General features: G+C 36.7%; 1 protein-coding gene across 2 annotated transcripts in view; it reads right to left on the bottom strand.

The window, feature by feature from the left end:
* Positions 1–21,548, bottom strand: part of CCDC91 (coiled-coil domain containing 91) — a 64,959-nt gene that overhangs the window by 31,148 nt on the left and 12,263 nt on the right. For both annotated transcript variants that reach the window (XM_060778092.2, XM_060778093.2), the window contains exons 2-7: positions 18,400–18,443; positions 17,050–17,128; positions 16,297–16,466; positions 14,377–14,568; positions 13,863–13,967; positions 3,411–3,488 (exon numbers count right to left, since the gene is read on the bottom strand). In XM_060778092.2, the coding sequence (XP_060634075.2) occupies positions 3,411–3,488; positions 13,863–13,967; positions 14,377–14,568; positions 16,297–16,466; positions 17,050–17,128; positions 18,400–18,429 (654 nt within the window). In that variant the 5' untranslated portion in view covers positions 18,430–18,443. The remainder of the gene's footprint in view (positions 1–3,410; positions 3,489–13,862; positions 13,968–14,376; positions 14,569–16,296; positions 16,467–17,049; positions 17,129–18,399; positions 18,444–21,548) is intronic.

The following is a 21,548-nucleotide window of genomic DNA, read 5'->3' as shown; positions in this document are numbered from 1 at the left end:
GGCGGGAGGGGGATTGAGTTGGATAATACAGAACGTCGGATGAGCAAAGGTTGGATAATTGAGACTCTACTGTAGTTGTTTTTGCAAATGCTACAGAAGTTTTTCCATGCCTGCTATAAAAAACCTTAAAAATATAAAACGTTGTAACTGAAGTATTGATTTAGCACAAGTGCTAAAGTCAGAATGTTTTCTTCTTCATATCTATAAAATGGAATCTGCAGCACATAATCAACCTTTGGAAACATAAATAAAAACAAAATGCTCCTTTGCTAGAAAATCTTCAGGAAAGACACTAGCTTCTCATGCGGCTCAGACTGGATGGCCATTTGTCAGGGGTGATTTGAATGCAATATTCCTGCTTCTTGGCAGGGGGTTGAACTGGATGGCCCATGAGGTCTCTTCCAACTCTTTGATTCTATGATTCTAAAGGATGTGCTGTAAAAAGAAACCAGAGAAGCACAAAGCCTGGAACACAAAACATTCAAATTTTCAAGGTGACATCAAATAACCATAAGGAGTTCAACTATGTTTTTAAGACAACGATTGTTTATCCATCATGCAAAATTATGCATATCTAACCCTGCCCGCTTCACTTAATATTAATGCCAGGTTCTCTATTTTTGTTTGCAACCAGGGTATGACAGTTGGCATCCTTTTTAAGGAATGTGACCCAGTTTTAAATGTGCAATGAATGTTACACCCTTCTCATATATAATGCTGACTTCATGTCAACTTTGATTTTGCATCCAAAAACTGAGTAGCTAATCACTGTCAAACTTCTTAAGTTGTTTGCAGTGATTGAGCACACAACACTATATTCTCCAGAGCAGATATGGCAATATTTGTTCGTTAACATTCCCAGGAATGTTTTTGAACAATACAATATTGTAGTTTAGAATAGATAATCCAAAGCAATGGTTTGAATTATATCCTTTTTGTCATCCAATTCTTCACTTTTCCCATATGCTTAATCTCCATTTCATCATACCAAGTAGGATGAGAAAGAGACATGGAAAATAAAGATTTAATTTTTAAATTGATGGTGGCTGACTAAACTTGGCTCTGCAGACAGCTCTTAAATTTCCAAGTTGGCACGGCCTTCAATAGCGTGTTGGCTAATCAAAGATCAAATTTTTCCAAGTTTTAAATCTCACAATAAAATACAGCTAACATCCAGATCACATATCAGGCTTAAAAAGCTGATAGTTTTATTTGTTTTATAAATAAAACAAAATAAGTTATCCTCTGATCAATGTGCCAATATTGAGATGGAAAATAAAGTTATGTTTAGTACTGCCAGAGATTATCATTGTTATTTTTTTAAAACATACTATTTAAAGTACAGTAGACTCTAACCACCTCATTAGATGCAGTGATTTTAGCATCCTAGGATGCTTCCAGCCTGTCTGGAGGACTGATGGGCTCATTGCCCATCAGATGACCAAAGGGAGCTTCCTGTGGAAGCCCCAACCCCAAGCAGGGTAAAAGCAGAATGTGATGGGGAAAGTATTGCCAAGAGGGAGCTGCGTGCTGGGTGATAGATTTGCCCTGCTGCTCCCCCGCCCAAGAAGTCTTTCTGATGAGGTTGTTAGATAACTGGCACCCATGAGAATTGTTAGATGTTGGATAAAAGTAGTTTGGGGTCACATGAGAGTTACTATTAAAAATAGACCTAAGTAATACTATACCCAATATTAATGGGTATAGCAATGGATTCAAATTGCAGGAGAAAAGATTCCACCTAAATATTAGGAAGAATTTCCTGACAGTAAGAGCTGTTCAGCAGTGGAACAAGCTGGTTCTGAGAGTGGTGGAGCTTCCTTCTCTGGAAGTGTTCAAGCAGATGGCCATCTGACTGGGGTGCCTTGATTGTGCGTTCCTGCATGGCGGGGGTTAGATTGGATTGCCTTTGTGGTCTCTTGCAACTCTATGATTTTATGTCTAGAGTAGGGGAACCAAAACGGCAGACAGACTGGGAACCATGCCTTTTGAGTAGTGGCTTAGGGAGCTATGTATGTTTAGTCTGCAGAAGAGAATGATAAGATTTTATTCTAAATACAGCAAGACCTCATACCTTGCATATCTAGCTTCACTGCCATTTTCTATAATTGCTTTGAGCCTTGATAGTGTTATAGTTCAATCTATTCACTGTTTAGCCTGTTATATGTGTATTTCTCTCATGTAATATCCCCTCTACCAAATGTTAAAGATACATAACCAGTGTTTATTTATACAGAGTAAATTGAGCAAATGTTTACATCCTTCAGTTCTAGAAGTCTGCATTAGTTCACAGAAAATATATCTTTCATTGAAACATAACTTGAGAAAACTCATTGGAAGTGTAGCTTTAATTGGGGAGGGGGATAAAACAGAGCTGACAAAAGGAATTCCAGCGACAGGTATGAGAGACCATACTAATGGAATGTGAATCTACTTTGTGAACTTTAAAAGTAAAAAACTACTTTTTATTTTGCCTCTTGAACTATAGGTTTCCTATTCTATTGATAGTTTCATTAGATTCAAAAATGACTTACTGTTTGGGGGGTGGGGGGACATGGAGCTTGATTTTTTAATAAACACAGGCCCTTGGGCACATTAAACCAGTCATGAAAGTCTATAGTTTGTGCTCTTTCATATAAAACCTCTTGAAGCCAAATTAAGAATGCACAGTAATAACACATTGCCTTGTATGGAGTATGATGTTTTTGTTAATTCCACACAGGACTTTCATTTCCACCATTAATAATTTTGCAGGAGAATTTTCCAAGGGAAATATTGGTTAAGCTAATATTTAAAAGTTCAAAGTAGTAATATGTATGAAAAACTTTAGTTAACATGTCTAAATAAGAGTGGGAAAATGTTCAGAAAATGTAAGTGAACATCTTATTATTGCTTATTCCACTTAAATTGAGCTTCCCTAAAAATAAAACAAAACAAAATATACCAGTCTGGTGAATCAGTGATGGTGGTCTTTAAACATAAAAGTACAAAAATATGGAAAATCCTGTAATTGCTAACTTTTCATTTTCATTTCATTTCATCCTACAGTCAGAGGTCAAAGCAGTCAGCATTGGGGTACATGTTCCAGTATAACACACAGGAAGGGAGGTGATTTTTTGTTACACATACACCAGAAACATGAGAATACTTTCAAGTAACCAGTTTCATCCATGAAGCTAACATATATGATTACATAGTCAAACCTCTTGTAAACACCCCTGCTTTAATTCAGAACTTTAGAAGGCACAACCTACTTCAACTATAGTGATTAGAATTGAGAAAACAGTTATAATTCAAAGGAGGAGCATAGTAAACACAAATCTTCTAGTAATGGGAACAAATTTAGGAATCAACTGAAAGCTGGAATGTAACACTGCCGAAATTTAATATTGCTGGTATGTAACATTTACCTTGAATTCTTCTACAATAATAGTTAAGGCTTCATGACCAGCCCGCCTCAAGTCTTCCAACTCAAATTTATGCTTTTCCTGTAAGAAAATGTATAATTACATTTATATCAATAGATATATTTACAAACACACACATATATGTATATACAATACATACGATACACTCACACATTTGTATACATAGATATGTGTATGCTTGTGTGCAGGTGTCTGAAATTAATTAATAATACAATCTGGTCAATTTACTAAAAACAGAAATGAAACATACTTTTTTGGTATAGTATGTTGGGCAAAATAGGACTCCAACCATTTTTTTCTGGCCCAGACTCTATTGGAACACATTTTTTTTTCAGACAAAAGTAAGTGTGAGCAGTCTTTCTCAACTTTCAGCAGGATAAATTCACTATTAAATACACTGCAAACCCCTTCCATGCACCAGAGCAGTTTAACATCAAATAAATACGATTTTTTTCAAACTCATTTTATTCTATTTTTGTATCCTCCTACCCCCCAATTGAGAGTATTTTAGATTCAATTGGTCGAAAACAGATCTCTTGACTTACACCTGCATTAGGGTAACTTACCCAGATGCTAGTGAGGTGCCATCTGGTATGATGGCCATCCATATGAACAAGACAATAATTTAACAGTTTAACTAAAATGCTCCTCAAGAGGTGGGTGGAGAGGGGATAGAAAAAGAGAACAAAATCAATTGGCCACAGATATAGCTAAAATGAAACAGATGAGTTCTCATTACTCCCTGGTAAGTTACCTTCATGCAGGTGTGTGTCAAAAGATCAACTTTTAGCCCATGAAACCTTCCAGGGGCTGTGGTAATGCATTTCGAAAGATAACTGCTATGTAGAAGCCAGTTTTCTCTGCCTATCATGTATGAACCTTTAGTGTCTTAAAGACTGGACCAAATCACACTGGTCAAAGAAGCAGAAACAGGAAAATAAACTAACATTTCTGGACCCAAATGTTGTTTTCTGTGCAGAAAATGCTGTTCCTCCCACCCACCCCCTCCACATCATTATATTCTACAGAACTTCTTAACTGCACATACTCTTCAGTTTTGACAACTTTCCCACAGCAAAGAAAAATGATAAAACTATTTATTCTTCCTCAGTGAAAACAAAATTAATGAAAATGTATTCCTAGCATACGCTATACAAGGTCAACCAAGTTACTCTTATACTTTGAGAGCTAGAAGTAGACATAACATATTTAATACTTAAACCTCCTTGCTTATACTAAATTTAAGGTTGATTCAATAATCAAAAGGCTTACTTCTGCATTCACACAGTTGGCTTTATAACTGAAAAGAACTATGCTGAAACTTTCTAAGACTTCAGTTTAAAAGGTCATGTTCACTCCCCTCCCCAGTTCTGTCTACCACTTGTGGAGACAGAACTGCCCTTTTTAAAAAAGGTTCCAAGGCATTTTACCATTCATTTGTTTCTGCCCAGCTATATTAGTGCCCAAGATGTTGAGGTCACTAAAGTTTAGTGTTCATTGAGATAATTATATGAATTGCACCTCTTGAAAGGAAAAGGAAATGTATTCTCTAATGGCCCCACAATTGAGGAATGTGTGTCTACTAATATACATGATTATAAGCCTTCCGAAAACCCATTTGTTCTTTATGCTTTTTTTGCAGCTTTTTAATTATGCTGTTGCTGATTTTAGCTGCAATTATTTGTTAGAGTCTTGTATATTATCCTTTATTTGAAATGCACTGTTATTTGCATTTCTAGAAAGCAAATTTGATAGCTGCTGTTTAAAGACTACCTAAATATTTGAAATAACAAAGAGGCAGCAAGTGAATATTTATGCCTAAATATTTGAAATAACAAATAGGCAGCAAGTGAACTTTATTTTCTTCTTCCTGGGTTAGATCAAAATTCCATAATGGCTAATGTACAAGCTGATATATCTGAGATATATCAGTGCTGACAAAACTGTTAAAAAGAGTCTAATCCTACTAATTTGTATGCCGGCAAATGTGTGTGCACACACCTGAAAATCCAAGAACAAGAAACCTACAAATACCTACCATTTTGGCTCTCTAAGGTATGGAAGAAAGAAGTCATAGAGTAAAACAAGGAATGAATTATTTTAAAAGCAAAAAGCTAATTGCAAAAACCACTGGTAAAAAAAAATTAACAGAAGTGGGAAGAAGGATGTTGCCATGTGCCTGTACTGTATTAAACTGAGCCGCAAAAGAGCTAAAATAGTGACTAAGAAAGGACTTTTGCATTGTCTTCAACATTTTTCTCACTACACCAAATTGGCAAACTCTCCAATGACTTGTAGAAGTTCCCAGAACTCCATCTATAAATTTAGTGGCAGGTATAGTAGGTAGATTTTTAACACCTATTTTTCACTATTAGCGTTCTGTCTCCTCTAAGTCTGGACCAAAAACCAACCTAAATATTTTGTTAGAAGATGGCATTTAACAGGAAGCAAGTCATATTACTATTTTAAAACAAACATAGATTTTCTAGTTCTTGAGGCACAGAAAGCAGCAATCTCCAAGATATACTGCCAGCCTTCATTAAATATGCTGTTCATATCCATGTGTACTAAGAGAAACGGCATTGTCCTACATTTAAGAAGAACTCCAAGCATCTTAATTTGAAACTAAAGATGGAGAAGATTTGGGTTCAACCAGGCAAAAAAGGCAACTGACATGCCCTCCCCTTCCGAATATGCCTTGAATTCAACCCAGAACCTCTGCTTGGAAATCAGAGAAACAATTTTGATTTATACAAAAATATTATGAGAATAAACAGAGGAATTTAATTTAATGAAATGCACAGACACATCATATAAACATATGAGAGATGTGGTAAGGTGGGTAGGTATAATGTGGATTCTCAGAGCCCATGAAGAAGTGTATTTAAATTTAATCAATTTACTAATGCGCTATAAACAATTTATCAATCAGACAAACATACACATACAAAATCAGCTTCTCCTATAGCTACATCCTGGAAACCTAAATCTTTAAATTTGTTGAAGTCATGATAAATATATACAGAAATGTATTGGGAGTCTCCTCTTCAGACAACCATTTTCCATCCATTCTTCTTGTTGCGCATCTTCAAGTCATTTCCAATTTAGAGCAATCCTAAGACAAACCTAACACATTTTTCTAAGGTTTGTTCATAGCAGTGTTGGCTTTGCTTTCCTCTAGAGTTGTATCTTGCCCAAGATCAACCCAGGGGTTTGTATGGCTCAGCAGGGATTTGAACCCTGGGATCCAGTCATAGTCCAACACTCAAATCATTACATCACAAAGGCTCCCCATGCCTACTGAACAAAAGTATTAATATAACAAATAAGCAAGTTTTTGAGATAAGTAATACTAAAAACCACTGTTGTGAGCTTGACCACATTTTGAGGAGCTTAGTTTCAACAAACAACAGGAAAGTCAGCCAAAGTCAAGAGTTCAATATCAGAGAAGCCAAATTCAGGAGTCCTTGGAAGCCAATAACAAGAAGTACAAACCACAAACAGAGATATGTGAGCCAAAGTCCAAGTAGTTGAAGTCAACCTGCCGAAGCAACAGAGTCAAATCAGGAACAAACGAGTCAGAAAACAATGAAAGCCAAGGTCACAGTCCAGGGTCAGAAATCCCAGTAGGTAGAAGAGTAGCAGTCAGGCTTCAAGACAAGAAACAATGATGTTCTCTGCCACAACAAGATTCAACGCCGCGGGCTTTTTATTCAACAATCTCAAATGTTGCTTGTTTAATGATAGTTTCGCTGCTAATCTCGTAGACCTGCAATAGCCTGCTCGCTCCCTCCTAGGCTCCAAACCTGTTCAGATGTGCTTGTTTCAGGTTACTCAGAATGCCGGGGAGTGATTGTTTGTGGCTTATGCTCAGTGGCTGAGCTAGGTTGGGAAGACTGCTTGGAATTATTTATCTCCATCTCCTCTGTTGACCCTTCCAACAACACCTTGTCCTCACTATTGGACCTGACCATGACAACTACACAACTACATTCTACCCACTACTACTATAGGACTACAACTTAATACCTATTAAAAATAACAGAATATAAATACGAAACAAAAATATAGATAGATACAAAAACAAAACTAACGTGCAAACAGCAAGGAGAGATTTATAAATGTTGCACCTCCTATCTGATGTTCTTATTTCTTATTAGTCTACTCTTTCAAATGACATCCCATCAAACCAGGCAAAGATACCTATCCTTACTTACGTTTTAAATACCAAATTCAGCCACAAGCATCACATCCCAAAATGGTTCCTATATAGTAGGAGAGTGGGACAGGAGCACAGAGGAGTCAAGTACAAGAATAGAGGTGGATGCCCATCTATGTCCACTGACCTCACCCATTCTCCACCAGCAAGTGAATATTGGAGAGGACACTGCAGCTGAAAATTGGATTAGAAAAGTGAGGGAGGATTGGTATCTTCAATGACTTGGTAGAGCTTTGAGGTAATTCATCTTGCTCTGGGATCTGTTCCGGATTAAAGTTATAGAAGTCCTGCCCCATATCCAACGTGGCAACCCTAAATTAATCCCAAACAATGTACAGTATCAATAAGAATGTTACCATATTAACCTGCCAAACACTCTTACTGCATTAGTTTATTATCTCATGATTCAATCCCAACTTCACATTGGCTACACTGAAGTCTGACTAAAGACACAGGAAATGGGATTGGGAGGTCATGTTGTTCCTGAACTTCCTAAGTAACTAACATAAACTACTTTACTGAAATATTGCCCTTTAAAAACATGATGCCCTTGGCCCTTCTTACTCTAAACTGTAATAAAGTAATTCTAGTCTTTGATTGTTCTAAATAAAAAAACTCTGAACCATTTTTATCCTAAAAGTCAATGAAGATGATACTTTATTGAATAATATTTGCCCTTGTCTTCTAACCATAATAGGAATATTATGACCTAAAACTAAAATAATTCATCCAACTTTAAAATATGCAAGAAAACAAGGGTGGGAAGTGAATAAAGAAGCATTTAAGTGCTTCCAAATCAAAACCATAGTTTAAGTTTAAATCAAAAGGACAGACAAAGACAGCTTTTTTAAAAATGCAACTGTTTGAAATCAAAGCCCAAACCCACATAAGTAGCATTTTAAGAACATGATCCTGCTGACATTCAAAATATGACAATCTAAAGATCATTTGAATAATTAAAATTGAAGATTTCCAGGGTCATAAAGGGAAAGCATAGTGATATATGCAAATGGTGCTCAGTCTCCTATGGCTAGATCTTGTATTGATATAATTGTTACTTTACCTTCAGTCAGCAACAGAGAGTTCTCCTCTATGAAAAAGGTTTAAGACAAACTAACCCCTCCGTATTTATTTATTTATTGCATTTATTTGTTTTCAGTAGCCCTCTCTGATTTTATCTTGCATACATTTCAGTTCTGAAATTGTGACAAATACTCTACTTAAATCCTTTTTGGTCTTATGACTTATAAACATTTCCTTTTCATTCTCTTTATGTGTAACTACTCAATCTAAACATTTCATAAAATATGTAATATTTTAGCTCTGGCTGCAATTCATTAGATATGAGACAGAGGTCATAGGAGAAAATGTGTATGGCCTCTAAGCATCCTTGTAGTCACTCTTACGTGATAGTCAGGTGCATCACTCACATGGCTGCCTACACTTGTTCTTGCTGACAAATCATCCCATCCATTGTCACAGTGATTACCTGTGGAAGGATTCAACAAACACCCAATGCTCCACATCAGCCTCCTGCTTTCCTCCAGGGGCAAAGAGTGCATATATGGAACCAGACAGGCCAGTAGTCCCTCCTGAATGATAGAGGATAGAGCTTGATGCGTGAGCACATATAGTGGTATTACACCTTTGTTCATACGACAATGATGTAACAACATTATATTGCTGGTGGCACGTGAATTTCTAAATAGTTCAACATGCATATATCATAAATACACCAGAATCATTTGAGATAAAATAGGCATTAATTTAGAAGTGCAGGTGTCAATATCAATGCCAACAAAGAAGTTCGCAGTTGTACCAATAGTTAGGCACTGGAGGTTTGTGGAAAAAGTCACACAGAAAAGCTCAAACAAACTGACTTGCCACACCTATTTTTGGCCATGAAAGCTTTACACTATAATAATTTTGTTAAGCTTCTGAAAGCGTTACAAAATATTTTGCTATTTTTACTAAAAGCGAACAGAAGTTGTAAGACAGAATTGGCCACCTACAAACTATCTGGAATGTTACCAAAGCTTCCTTAGTCACTGATTCATGTTGCCTCTTTCTTAACTGTTGATGAGTGTTAATACTCAGCTGTTTCTGCTGGAAAAAATGTTGCTGAGTATTTTTCATTTACCAAGTTTACTTTGCGTGTGGCCACAGGTGCTAGCCTCAGCACTACAGAAAGCAAAAAACTGAAGACAAAACTGAATTGGACTATAAGACGACCCCCAACTTTTCCAGTTAAAATATAGCGTTTGGGATATACTCGCCGTATAAGACTACCCCTCTTCCAACGCACACCAAATAAAAATTTAAAAAGCATCAGATTTGATTACAATATGGTAATTTTTCTATTACCATACCTCCTTCTCTGCCTCTCAGATCTCGCACATGCGCGCCTGCATCACTTCACTGTAGTCCTCAGGAGCAAGATCTGAGAGGCAGAGAAGGAGGTATGGTAATAGGATACAACGGCAGGACAGATGGGTGGAAGAGGCATGTTTTTCTGGGCACAACTCCGCTCTATCTCTTTTTTCCATACCCCGGGCATCCTGGATGCCTGCAGCTTGCTCCATCTTACACTTACACCTTCCTGGTGAGATGCCCCTTCACCTCACCATCAGGACCACATTAAGTCAACAAATCCTGATGAATGGATTTTCTTCTCCCGTACTTGTACAGTGTCACCCTTAATACTTTCATACAGTCGCTGCATACAGCAGGGACACGGCCACTGCCATTTTTGAGCTCCTCCCACCATATACGGCAACCACAGATTCTCCAATCCGGACTGGAAGTTTCAGCACCTGCTCTATAAGACGACTCCCGGCTTATAAGACTACGCCAGCATATAAGACTACTCCCGCGAATAAGATGACCCCTGACTTTTGAGAAGAATTTCTTGGGTTAAAAAGTAATCTTATACACCAGAAAATACAGTAATAATGAAGAGATTTGGGGTAGGCATTTATCAAGATTTGCAGCACAATAAAAATGAAATATAGAAATATGTATATAACTAAAATGTACATGGATTCTAATGAGGCACTTATATACAATCATATTATATTCCTTAAAATCAGGAATGAGGAATCTTTTGAGGTTAAATTCATTGGTCATAGTGTAATAGCATAGATTCTTTTACCATGCTAGTCATCCTCTAATTCAGTGGTTCTCAACCTGGGGTCACCAGATGTTTTTTGCCTTCAACTCCCAGAAATCCTAACAGCTGGTAAACTGGCAGGGATTTCTGGGAGTTGTAGGCCAAAAACATCTGGGGACCCCAAGTTGAGAACCACTGCTCTAATTGGAAGAGGAGGCTTTGCTTTTCTCTCAGATCACTGGTGCCAACACTGGTGAATCTTCTTCATGACTGGGTTCAAGGGATGGGACCATATTGGCTGGGAGGCTCTATGAGCTGAATACCTTCAGGAAATGATTAAACCCTTTCCATGTCCAGAAAAAAATATATACATGGAAATTGTTTAATGGTAACGTTTTCAGTAACTGAGGACACTATTGCTGTAAAACCATATTCTTCTGGTATCAGTGCAAAAGATTCACAACTTCAAACTTTTTAGTTGTGTATACAACTTGCTACTGAACTATGAAGAAAAATGTCATGGCCATGTGTTGATTTGTATTGTTTGTGGATGAGAGTAACACCTAAAGAGCAATTCTAGATCAGACTAAAAGTCACACTAGTCCTATTTTCTATGTGTACCATAATCAGTCAATCACCAGTAAGAAGCCTATCAGAAGAACAGGAACATGACCATATTCCTTACTGTATTAGAAGCAACGAAAAATGGCCAGCTAGGAAGTGGAGAAACAGATGTATGGACAACAGGGGTTTATTTGCCAGACAATCTGTGCTTGGTTTGTTATTCAGGTCTAACTTGTTTAAAACTTTTGTTGAACCATCAAAGAATCCTGAACTGTTTTCATAGGAGTGGTAGATATGACTTCAAAATGCTTACATTTGCTAGGCAAGTACAGATGTTTAATAAAGTTAAGATTTTGAGACTTATTCTGGTTTTCTTAAACTCTTACTTGTCATTCATCTGGATTACTGTTTCCTTCATTATTTCATTAATGCTAGTCAGTGTAACAGATCTATCATGCTCCATAGTCTATTTCAGAGATATGCTTAGACAATTCTATGTTCTAACTTGCTAGCCATATTAAAGTTGTTTAAGTTGTTATGCTGTAGCCATAACAAAAGTGTGTCTGTGGACATGTGGCTTCAATTAAGTTATCAATTTTTGGTGCCCCTATTGATTTTGTTGGATTTTCTCAGATAAGGAATACTCAGGGATGATTTGGTCAGTTACTTTCTTTGAAATAGGGCATACAATACCTGGTATTTCTTAGTGGTCTCCTATCCAAGTACTAGCCAGGGCTGACCCTGCTTATCTTCCAAAATCAGATGGGATTTATATTACTCACTGTTTTATAATTATGTACCACCTTTCAAAATATTGTCTATCATTTCAATACACTACATTTCCTTTATCTATAACAGGCGTCTGAAATGACTCGAAGGCAGACAACAACAATCCTAATTAAAAGCAGATCCACACTTCCCATTGAAATAGTGATAAGTTTATGTTGGTTAAAATTATTCTTAATATTAAATATTGTATTGTTCTTACACTTTTTTGCATGACAAGATATGTACTCTGTGCATAGGAATTCGTTCATTTTTTTCAATCTATATTCTGCCCGCCTACGCCCCACTCCCCACAGCAGTCTGAAGGACCGCGAACTAGCCTTCTGCTTAAAAAGTTTGAGGACCCCTGACCTATAGTATGCTGCTGGTTCCAAAATCATTGTCCCTGCTGATTGGAGTCTAAAATCAAGAGTGGAAAAGAAAAGAACCCAAACTTTTCCTAGTTTTATGGGTAAGTTTCAACTGAAAATTTAGATACTTGTTTCTGTTTCTGGCATATAAAATATGTAATGTTATTACTGTCATTCAAGTCATGTTATTACTAAAAACATTTTTAGTGTGGCAAAGAGTAGTAAAATAAAGGCTGGTTTTGAGGCATAGTCATTGGCATTGAAGTTGCAGCATATGTGTTCTCAGCACTTATCCTAAACTTCATTTAAGATTGTCCACTTTGTGAGGAAAAAACATCTCCCCCTTCTGCTAGCAGAACTGTCTAATTCCTAATTTATAGACTAATGTATATCTCCTTCCCAAAAGGCTACGTTAATTGTGTGCTGATGGAGAGCTGCTTGTGGTGGTGGATTACATTAATGGGACTGTCACATTTTTGAAAACTGTCTTGGTTCATTAACTTTGTACAGTTCACTGGTTATACTGAAGAAAAGTGCTGCAAAAGAAAGAAAAAAAGAAAGAAGAATATGGTATTATAAGAATATGCCAGTGAACTTCTACCAGTATCAGAAATGGATCTGTGTGATCTGAATGTATGTTCAATGTTTGCTGCATTACTTTTTCCCCTTTCCTAATAAGAATGCGGTAAATGAGGTAAAGAATGAGGTAAATGACAGTAAATAAAGAGCAACACTTAAAAACCAGGGGAATTCCAGACAAGAATAAATCAGAACCAGCTAACGCCTTCCAACAAAGGTTCCCCAGGCAGCAACCAGCCTGGCTTTGAAGCTGCAAGGCCATTAAATGCTAATCAAGGTGGAGAATTGCAACATTCACACTAACCTCAAACACACAAGAGTTCTTTCTCCCACCCCAGGACATTCCACAGATATATAAACCTCACTTGCATAGTTTCCAACAGATATCACAACCTCTGAGGATTCCTGCCATAGATGTGGGCAAAGCATAAGGAGAGAATGCTTCTGGAACATGGTGATTTAGTCCGGAAAGCTCTAAGTAATCCAGAGCTATTCTAGTTACTTAATTCCCCTGAAGTTCAAATAACGTGTGATCTTAAAATATTTGTGTATTTTCTTCTTCCGTCTCTATGTACTGAGCAAATATAGTATTGCTCATGGGATGCCATTTTCCCTTTTGGAAGCTGATAATGATTGCCAAGACACAGTGGAGAGGGGGATATTTGTTGATTCCTTAAGTGTAATTTGCAGGTGAAAGAACGATTCTGCCCATAGTTTTACTGAAAAAGAATTTGAGTATCTTCCTTAATATAATTTGACTCAAGCTTGAATATTGTAAAACATTACAAAGGACCACATATAGCCTTATGAGAAAGAAAGACCATTACCTGGATCTTGTTGTACTCTTCCTGATGTGAAATTAATTTATCTTCCTTTTCTTTGAGAAAATCTGTTTCCAAAATTTTGTATTTTCCCAAAAGATCTTTTAACTCCTAAAATAAATAAAGAAAGAAATAAAGAGTAATATTTAAAAAGTACTGTGTTGTGAAATGCTAGGTCAACCAGTCACACAATATCCTTAGATCAAGAATGACAATAATAATAATAATAATAATAATAATAATAAGAAGAAGAAGAAGAAGAAGAAGCAGCTTTATTTGTACCCCGCTATCGGTGCGGCTAACATGAGGCCAAGCCCAAAATACATCAACAAAACATCAATAAATACAACACCAGTAAACAATCAATAAAATACAAATCATTTAAATCACATGAACAAAAAATAAACAATAAACAATCAATACTGACATATAAACATTTTAAAAATGGCTGGGCCAAATGTAACCATAATGAAACTATTCACAAATTTAAAATAATGATTCTACATAGTTGTAATGCTACCTGTTTTATTCTACATTTTTCATCATCAGCAAGTTTAACTTCTAGACTTGAAAAAGTTTGTTGAAAGTGCTTGTTTGAATCATTCAATCCCAATTCTTCATCACCATTCTCATCTGTCACTGCTTCTAAATCTTCAGTTAGACTCAAAGAGGAAACCGCTACTTCCAAAGAGGGAGAGGTTGATAATGGAGCCTATTTCAGAAGGAGAAAACAAGATGATATAGTGAGTCATCTGATTGTAAAAATTACCAAAAAAAAATTTACAATGCTTCACAACATTCACACATTCCCAGACTATGCCTTATATTCTAGTTGTATGCAAGATATTCTTGCATACAACTGGTAAGCACAGAAAGGGCATAGTTGTCATATTCCAAAGAACCCAACAACTCACTCTGTATGCCCCAAAGTAACCTAAGGCTGTTTCCCAAAAAGCATTCCCCACTTGACCTGAGAGTAAAGCAAAGCACTTTGCCACAGAGGTACATGACAAAAACAAGATGATATAGTGAGTCATCTGATTGTGGAGAGGGGGAGGTAATACAGGGTTAGTCAAAATGAATAGGCCAATAAGGAAATTAATTGTAGCCGAATGTATGTTTACTGTAACCAAACCACAGCTACGTAGCGACAGATAAACTATCAAAGTTTTTTTTTGAGCAACACACATGTACGTTAATGCCGCTAGGCGTCGCTAGGAGTCGCTGTTTTCAAAATGGCGGAATCAGGCAAAGAGAAGGCGTTTTGTGTGATGACATTTGCTAAAACAATGTCAGTAATTACGGTCCAGCGAGAATTTCGAGCCAAGTATGGCAAGGAACCACCTCATCGACATTCCATTGCGAGGTGGGTAAAGCAATTTGAGGAGACGGGCTGCTTATGCAAGGGTAAAACCACAGGACGACCGCGTGTCTCCGAAGACACAGTGGAATCCATTCGTGCATCCTTTCCATTACGTCGGATGTGCTGCAACGGATGTGGAATGAACTGGACTATCGCTTGGACGTCTGCCGTGTCACACGGGGCGCCCATATCGAACATCTCTGAAGGTGAGACAAAACTTTGATAATTTATCTGTCGATACGTAGCTGTAGTTTGGTTACAATAAACATACATTCGTCTAAAATTAATTTTCTTATTGGCCTATTCATTTTGACTAACCCTGTACTATGACCAAGTATGCCTGAGTCTTTAAAACCACGTGAAGTGATTCCTTGAGTGCAAGTTGCTGTATATACAAAATGAAATATTAAAATTACTTTTAGATCCCATGGAACTATAGGAAAATATAAAATATTGAAAATTTGATCATTTCAGTTCTATTAATATCAATTTCTGTTTCAAAATACACATATCACCTTGTCATAGGCTAAAACAGAATGAAATCGTTGGCTCTTATGATTCACAGAAATCTAATTGTGGATAAATACTAAAAGGTCTCATTTTTTAAGTTGTTCCAGGGTTTCAACAAACTCCACTTGCTTTTTAGAGATTAAAAAAGAACCTGGAATCAAAATTGCAGCCTACAAATTTTTTTCACACTTCTCCCTGCCAAATAATCTCTCAGCAAAGAGGTTCACCTTTCAATCTTACCCATGCTTACTGGGATAAGATCAGTGGCCACACTTCCAAATAAATGGGTATGGGATTGCAGATTAAACATATCTGGTTTGATTGAAAAAATAAATATATAAGGTTGGAAGGGACAACAGAATTTTCTTCTCCCCTTCCTTTCCTTGACAGCCTCTACATACACTATTCGAAAAGCTTCTCCAGAAATTGTCAACATCCTAGAGCCAGTTTTGGTGTAAATTATTATCTGCAGTTCTGGGGTGGGGGTGGGGACGACGACGACGACTACTACTGATTTCTGCCATTCTGCCAGAAGTCCATTGTCTTATCCTGTCCGGTTGTTTTTACCTGCTTTTCCGGATCATCTGCATTTAAAACACTGGTCGAAGGCTGACTATCTATCTGAGTATCATCAACTGAAGAAACAGCTACGTGAGAAGAAACCAAGCAGGAGGAAGTGACGGGTTGCTCCAGAAGAACCTCAGAAGAAAATGTTTGAGGCACATGGATTTCAGATACTGTATTTAAATAAAAAAAATAGGAAACAAAAAGGAATGCCATTGAAGAGAATGTTTTCTTAAACAGCACTGCACATAATAATGGAAAAAATGGACAAGAAACCTACCAGGACAAAACTGTGACATGACACAATTTTTTTTTATTTATGTGCATTTTTGCCATGGGACACTCAACTGTCACAACACCAAATGGGAGAATCCAACCAAACTACAGTTGTAGGGTTTTCATGGAGCCATTGAAAAGGGGGGGAAAAAAACTGCCACAGACTCTTGCTTTACATTGCCATTTAGAGTGAAAAATTGCAGTAGAAAGTCATGAGTATAGGCACACGCCAAATCAATTTGGATGGAGGCTCTGGAATATTACTTCCAAAACCCACTTTTGATTTCAAAACTAAGCACAGGCCTGGGGTAGTAAGTTGTAAGAGACCGAGTACCAACAACAAATATAGTTCCAAGTCAATATGTGCCATTCCATTGTCTCTTCTTTCACTGCTATTACCCAGAAGGGTAAGATGATAAAAAGGATAGAGGGAAATTCCCTCTCTTCCTTTTCCCTTTCTCCACAACTAAATTTAAATACCTGCAGGAAATGCTGCCCAAGGAATAGCAGGAGAAGTAGTCTGTGGTTCACCACTCCCATCTTTAAAAGTTTCTGCTGCCTGAAAAATGCAAGGCATGCTGTTAAAATTCAAGGCAGGCACTTTTCAACAGTTTCTCTTGATCATGCACGGTTGGTATTTCATTTATAGTAATCTAACAGTACTTCACTTAATAAAATAGTTTTACCATTTCATATCTTGAACTTTTGTGTGTAAGACTGTCAAAGTTGGCAGCTAAACTATATTTATTTATTTATTTATTTAAAAATATGTATATACTGTGCTTTGCATCACAATAGGCTCATCCCCACCTCCATTAATTGTGCAAACAATTTTAGCTCTTCACTGGGTGTTGGGGGGGGGGGGGGATGATAAAAATATTTCCTTCTAAATTCACCATTTGTGATCTGAAAATTCATAATACATTTCATCCACAATTACATTTGGGCTCCAAAAGCACCAAGGGCCTTACTCAAACAAGTAACAATTCAGGGAGATCTGTAACTAGCTTGAATTTATCCACAACTTAATGGAGCCTTCAAATGACAAAACAAATAATTCAATTATCACCAACATATGAGTATGTATACTCATAATTTTCAAATGCGGTTAATATCCAAAATTTGACAATGAAAACACACTTTAAGGAGTAAGAAAATTTAAAAAGAAAATATGATAAAACAGAATATAGCAATTCATAATGTTTCAATTTAAAACTAAACACATTCGAAGCCATCATAACGGCCAACTCAAATTTAAACCAGATAAATTGATTGGGGTGTGCAACTGGCAAGGACTGTGCCTCGTTGCTCCAATAAGTCACTCTCTATATATTCTGCCCATCCTCAAAACAATTTGGATGGGAAAGAAAAGGTTTGGCCTCAATGGTCAACAGGCTCTCCAAAGACTCTGAGGATGTTATTGTCGATTTTATGATGTTAACTATCCTTTTTTTCCTGCCTATTCCTTCAAGTCTCCAAAATGCCCCCTACCCCAAGGAAAGCAATATTTCACTTTTTTAAAGGATGAAAGAACCTTAAACAGGTAGGTGCTTTCATCTTCCAATTCTCCAATATAGATTAATAAGACAGGAAAAGTGACAATAATGAGAAACTGCAGCGTGCTAGTGCCGTGGGGTGGGGATCACATACATACAGCCAAAAAATTAAGGTTGCAGGAGAATCATAAGCCACCATCTCCCCCTCCCCCAATTAAACATGATGAAGTGCTTCAGTGCTAGCCCTTCAAATCCCTCCATCCTTCTAAGAAATCAGTAAAATCAAATTTTAAGTTATGCAAAATAATATGTAAAATAGATATTAGCTGCATACCTCAAATCCTCCAAAGTCATCATCATCCATTTTCCAGGAAATAGCTATAGAGGATACAAGATATTAATCCACAACTCTCTTCCACATTCACACTTCTTTCTCATTATACTACAGACCAAAGCTACTTAAACTGTGGGCTGCATAACTGACTGTGGGGGTTGCAAAAAATAATGGCAACAGTAAAACGTTTCTGAATTCCACCTGGTGTCCGTTTTAGACGTTGACATTAATCTGTTAACAACAGTGTGCAGTTTATAACACTGGATTCTGCAGCAAATGCTTCAGCTGTACTTCCTTAAAAGGGAAAATCAGCCCGCCTTCTTTAGAAAGCTTTGCAAATGCTGATTCTGCTTGATGTTTTCAGTTTCATAAATTCTTCCCTTCAAATATTGTTCCTAAAAAACTAAGTTGAGTTCATAAATCATACTCAATTATAATAATAAAAAACAGTAAGCCACCTCCTTAAATGTTCAGGAAGAATTTGCCTAGTTATCAAGCAACACAGGTTTAAAACTTGAGTTCCTTTTAAAATGTTAAATGAATTTTGTCTTGGGTTTACGGCAGAATTTGCAACGATTTCTGAAATGTACTACACATTCAGGTCAAGAGGAGTTCTCGGAATTGGCGATTATAAAATCATAATAGCAATCAATTCTGATAATTCTGCCAAGATTGAATTATTTATGTAAAAATAAACAAGCACATCCATCTCATTAGTTTGCAAATTTGATTTGATCTTTAATCAATTGTAAAATATGAATATCAAATATTATTTTAATATAAATTTAATTACAATTTATTATCAATAACGTTTTATTTCTATACCTATTTTCTATATCTATATATATCCAGGGTTGCATAAAAAGTTCTCAAGAGAAAGGGACCCCAACTGGAAAAAAGTTTAAGAAGCTCTGCCATAGACAAGTTAGAGAATATTTTTTAATAAAACTTCACTAAATGATTTCTTTGTTTTAAAGTCATGGACTACCAGAATTTGAAACATATTCTCAGGATATCAGGGTCTATCCCTTTCACCTGTTAGGTCATAGAGATGAAGTGAAACCTTGAACAAGTTGAAAGATACAGTTTTTCTTTACTTGAGCCTGTAGAAAATGACATACACTAAAAAGCCAATTCATCTGACCATATTTTTAGTTTGTTTCCTTATCCTCTAGTTTTACAACCATTGTTTCTTGTTGCTGTGTGCCTTCAAGTCATCTCCAACATATGACAACCCAAAGGTTCAGGTCTGTATCAGGGGAGGGAGGGTAAGGATTCAACTGATGTTTTTAATGATTGTTTTGTGATTTTATTGTTGGAAACTGGCCCGAGTCCCCCGATAGAGGGGAGAAGACCGGTATACAAAATTGCTAAATAATAAAAATAATAAAATAACCCCCACCTCCAAATGTTTCAGGGTTTGTTCTTTTTTTAAAAAAAACTGGTTTACTCATGAATTGGTTAGCCAGTTAGAATTCACGAGTACAGCAGGTTTTTGTTTTTTAACCTGAAACAGTTCGAAGGAGGGTGAACCCTTAAAATCCCCCATTTCCTGGCTACAGACCTGCAAAGGTGACCCTATCACAGGGTTTTCTTCACAAGATTTATTCAGAAGAGGTTTTTCATCACCATCATCTGAGGTTGAGAGAGTGCAACTTGTCCAAGGTTATCCAATGTGCCCAGTGACAAATTCTGGAGAATCTGTAAGCTAAAGTGCCATTTTTGCAACACTTAATTGGTCCTACTTATATGTCTCCCTTAATACCTCCATATTTTTTCATACAAATTTAATAAAGCCCAGCTATAGCTTTTTTTTTCTTTCAAAAAAGTAATTAGGTGGTATTTAGATTTCATTTGTATACTGCTCACTAGTAACAGGCTCTTATCTTCAAATGGGGAGCCCCTGAGGACTGAAGATTGACAGGTCACAGGTTCGAATCTGGAGAGAGCACGGAAGACCTCTATCAGCTCCAACTCCTCATGCAGGGACATGAGAGAAGCCTCCCACAAGGATGGTAAAGCATCAAAATGTCCGGGCATCCCCTGGGCAACGTCCTTGCAGACAGCCAATTCTCTCGCACCAGAAGCGATTTGCAGTTTCTCAAGTCACTCCTGACACACACAAAAAATCTTCAAATGGGATTAAACTTTAAAGAGATCATCCCTTATTTCTTTAAGGATCTTCATATTTGTCCTTTTTTGCCAATTTAACTTTCAGAAACAGAATTAAGGACTATTAAATTATCCTAGTTTTGGATTGCCCTAGTTGACCTGAAGAACCACATAAAGCAAGATATAAAAGTTGGACCCTGGGAAAGCACACTAATTTTAACACCACCAAAAAGAGCTTTATAAAAGCATGGGCAATTCTAAGACACACCCTGTTTTAGAGATGTTTATATGGGGTGAAAGGGCATCTCAGAATTGAAGAAATACTGTATTAACTAAAATAATCTTATCCCACTAGATCTCAGGGTGAGTCTTACATTTCAGACAAATGAGAAGTTCAAAATAATTAAAAGAACGGAGAAACCATACAAAATGAATGAAAAAAATAGAACAATACTTAAGCCAATATTCATATGCCAAAAGGCCTGTCACTTTTTTTCAGGAATATTTTTCTGGTGAACACAGTGGAAGCCACAAAAATGTTGCCCACTGATTTTACCCCATCACTTCAGTACATGTTTGAAGGAAATTAAATGAACACATTTATCTATCAATTCTTAAGGGATCAAGCACAGTCCTCACTTGGATTTAGTTCTCGTTATGTCAACATGTAATTAAATCTGATTGAAAATGTCCAGCTATGACATCACTACATTGGCTAGCCATTTCCTGATCAGATGGATTATGTCACTGGGAATAAACAATTAAAAAATGACAAGTAGATGCCAACAAAAAGGCAAGGAGAAGGAACTCAAACAATGAAATCAGTTTGGGAACATTTTTGACATCTTGAAAGAGCACTGCTTATGCTGAAATGTGGCACATCATAAATATTTAGTACAATCTGTCTTTAATTTCAAGCAAAATCTTAAAACTCAATTCCAAATTACAGAGATCTAAAGATTATCTTTCCAAATTCACCTACAAAAAAAATCCTCCCAAATAACTACAGATTTTTTAATATTCTAGCCCAAATCTGT

Source organism: Anolis sagrei, chromosome 5 (genome assembly GCF_037176765.1).
Source record: "Anolis sagrei isolate rAnoSag1 chromosome 5, rAnoSag1.mat, whole genome shotgun sequence".
Taxonomy (NCBI): Eukaryota; Metazoa; Chordata; class Lepidosauria; order Squamata; family Dactyloidae; genus Anolis; species Anolis sagrei.
This window is presented reverse-complemented; position numbering and strand designations above follow the sequence as displayed.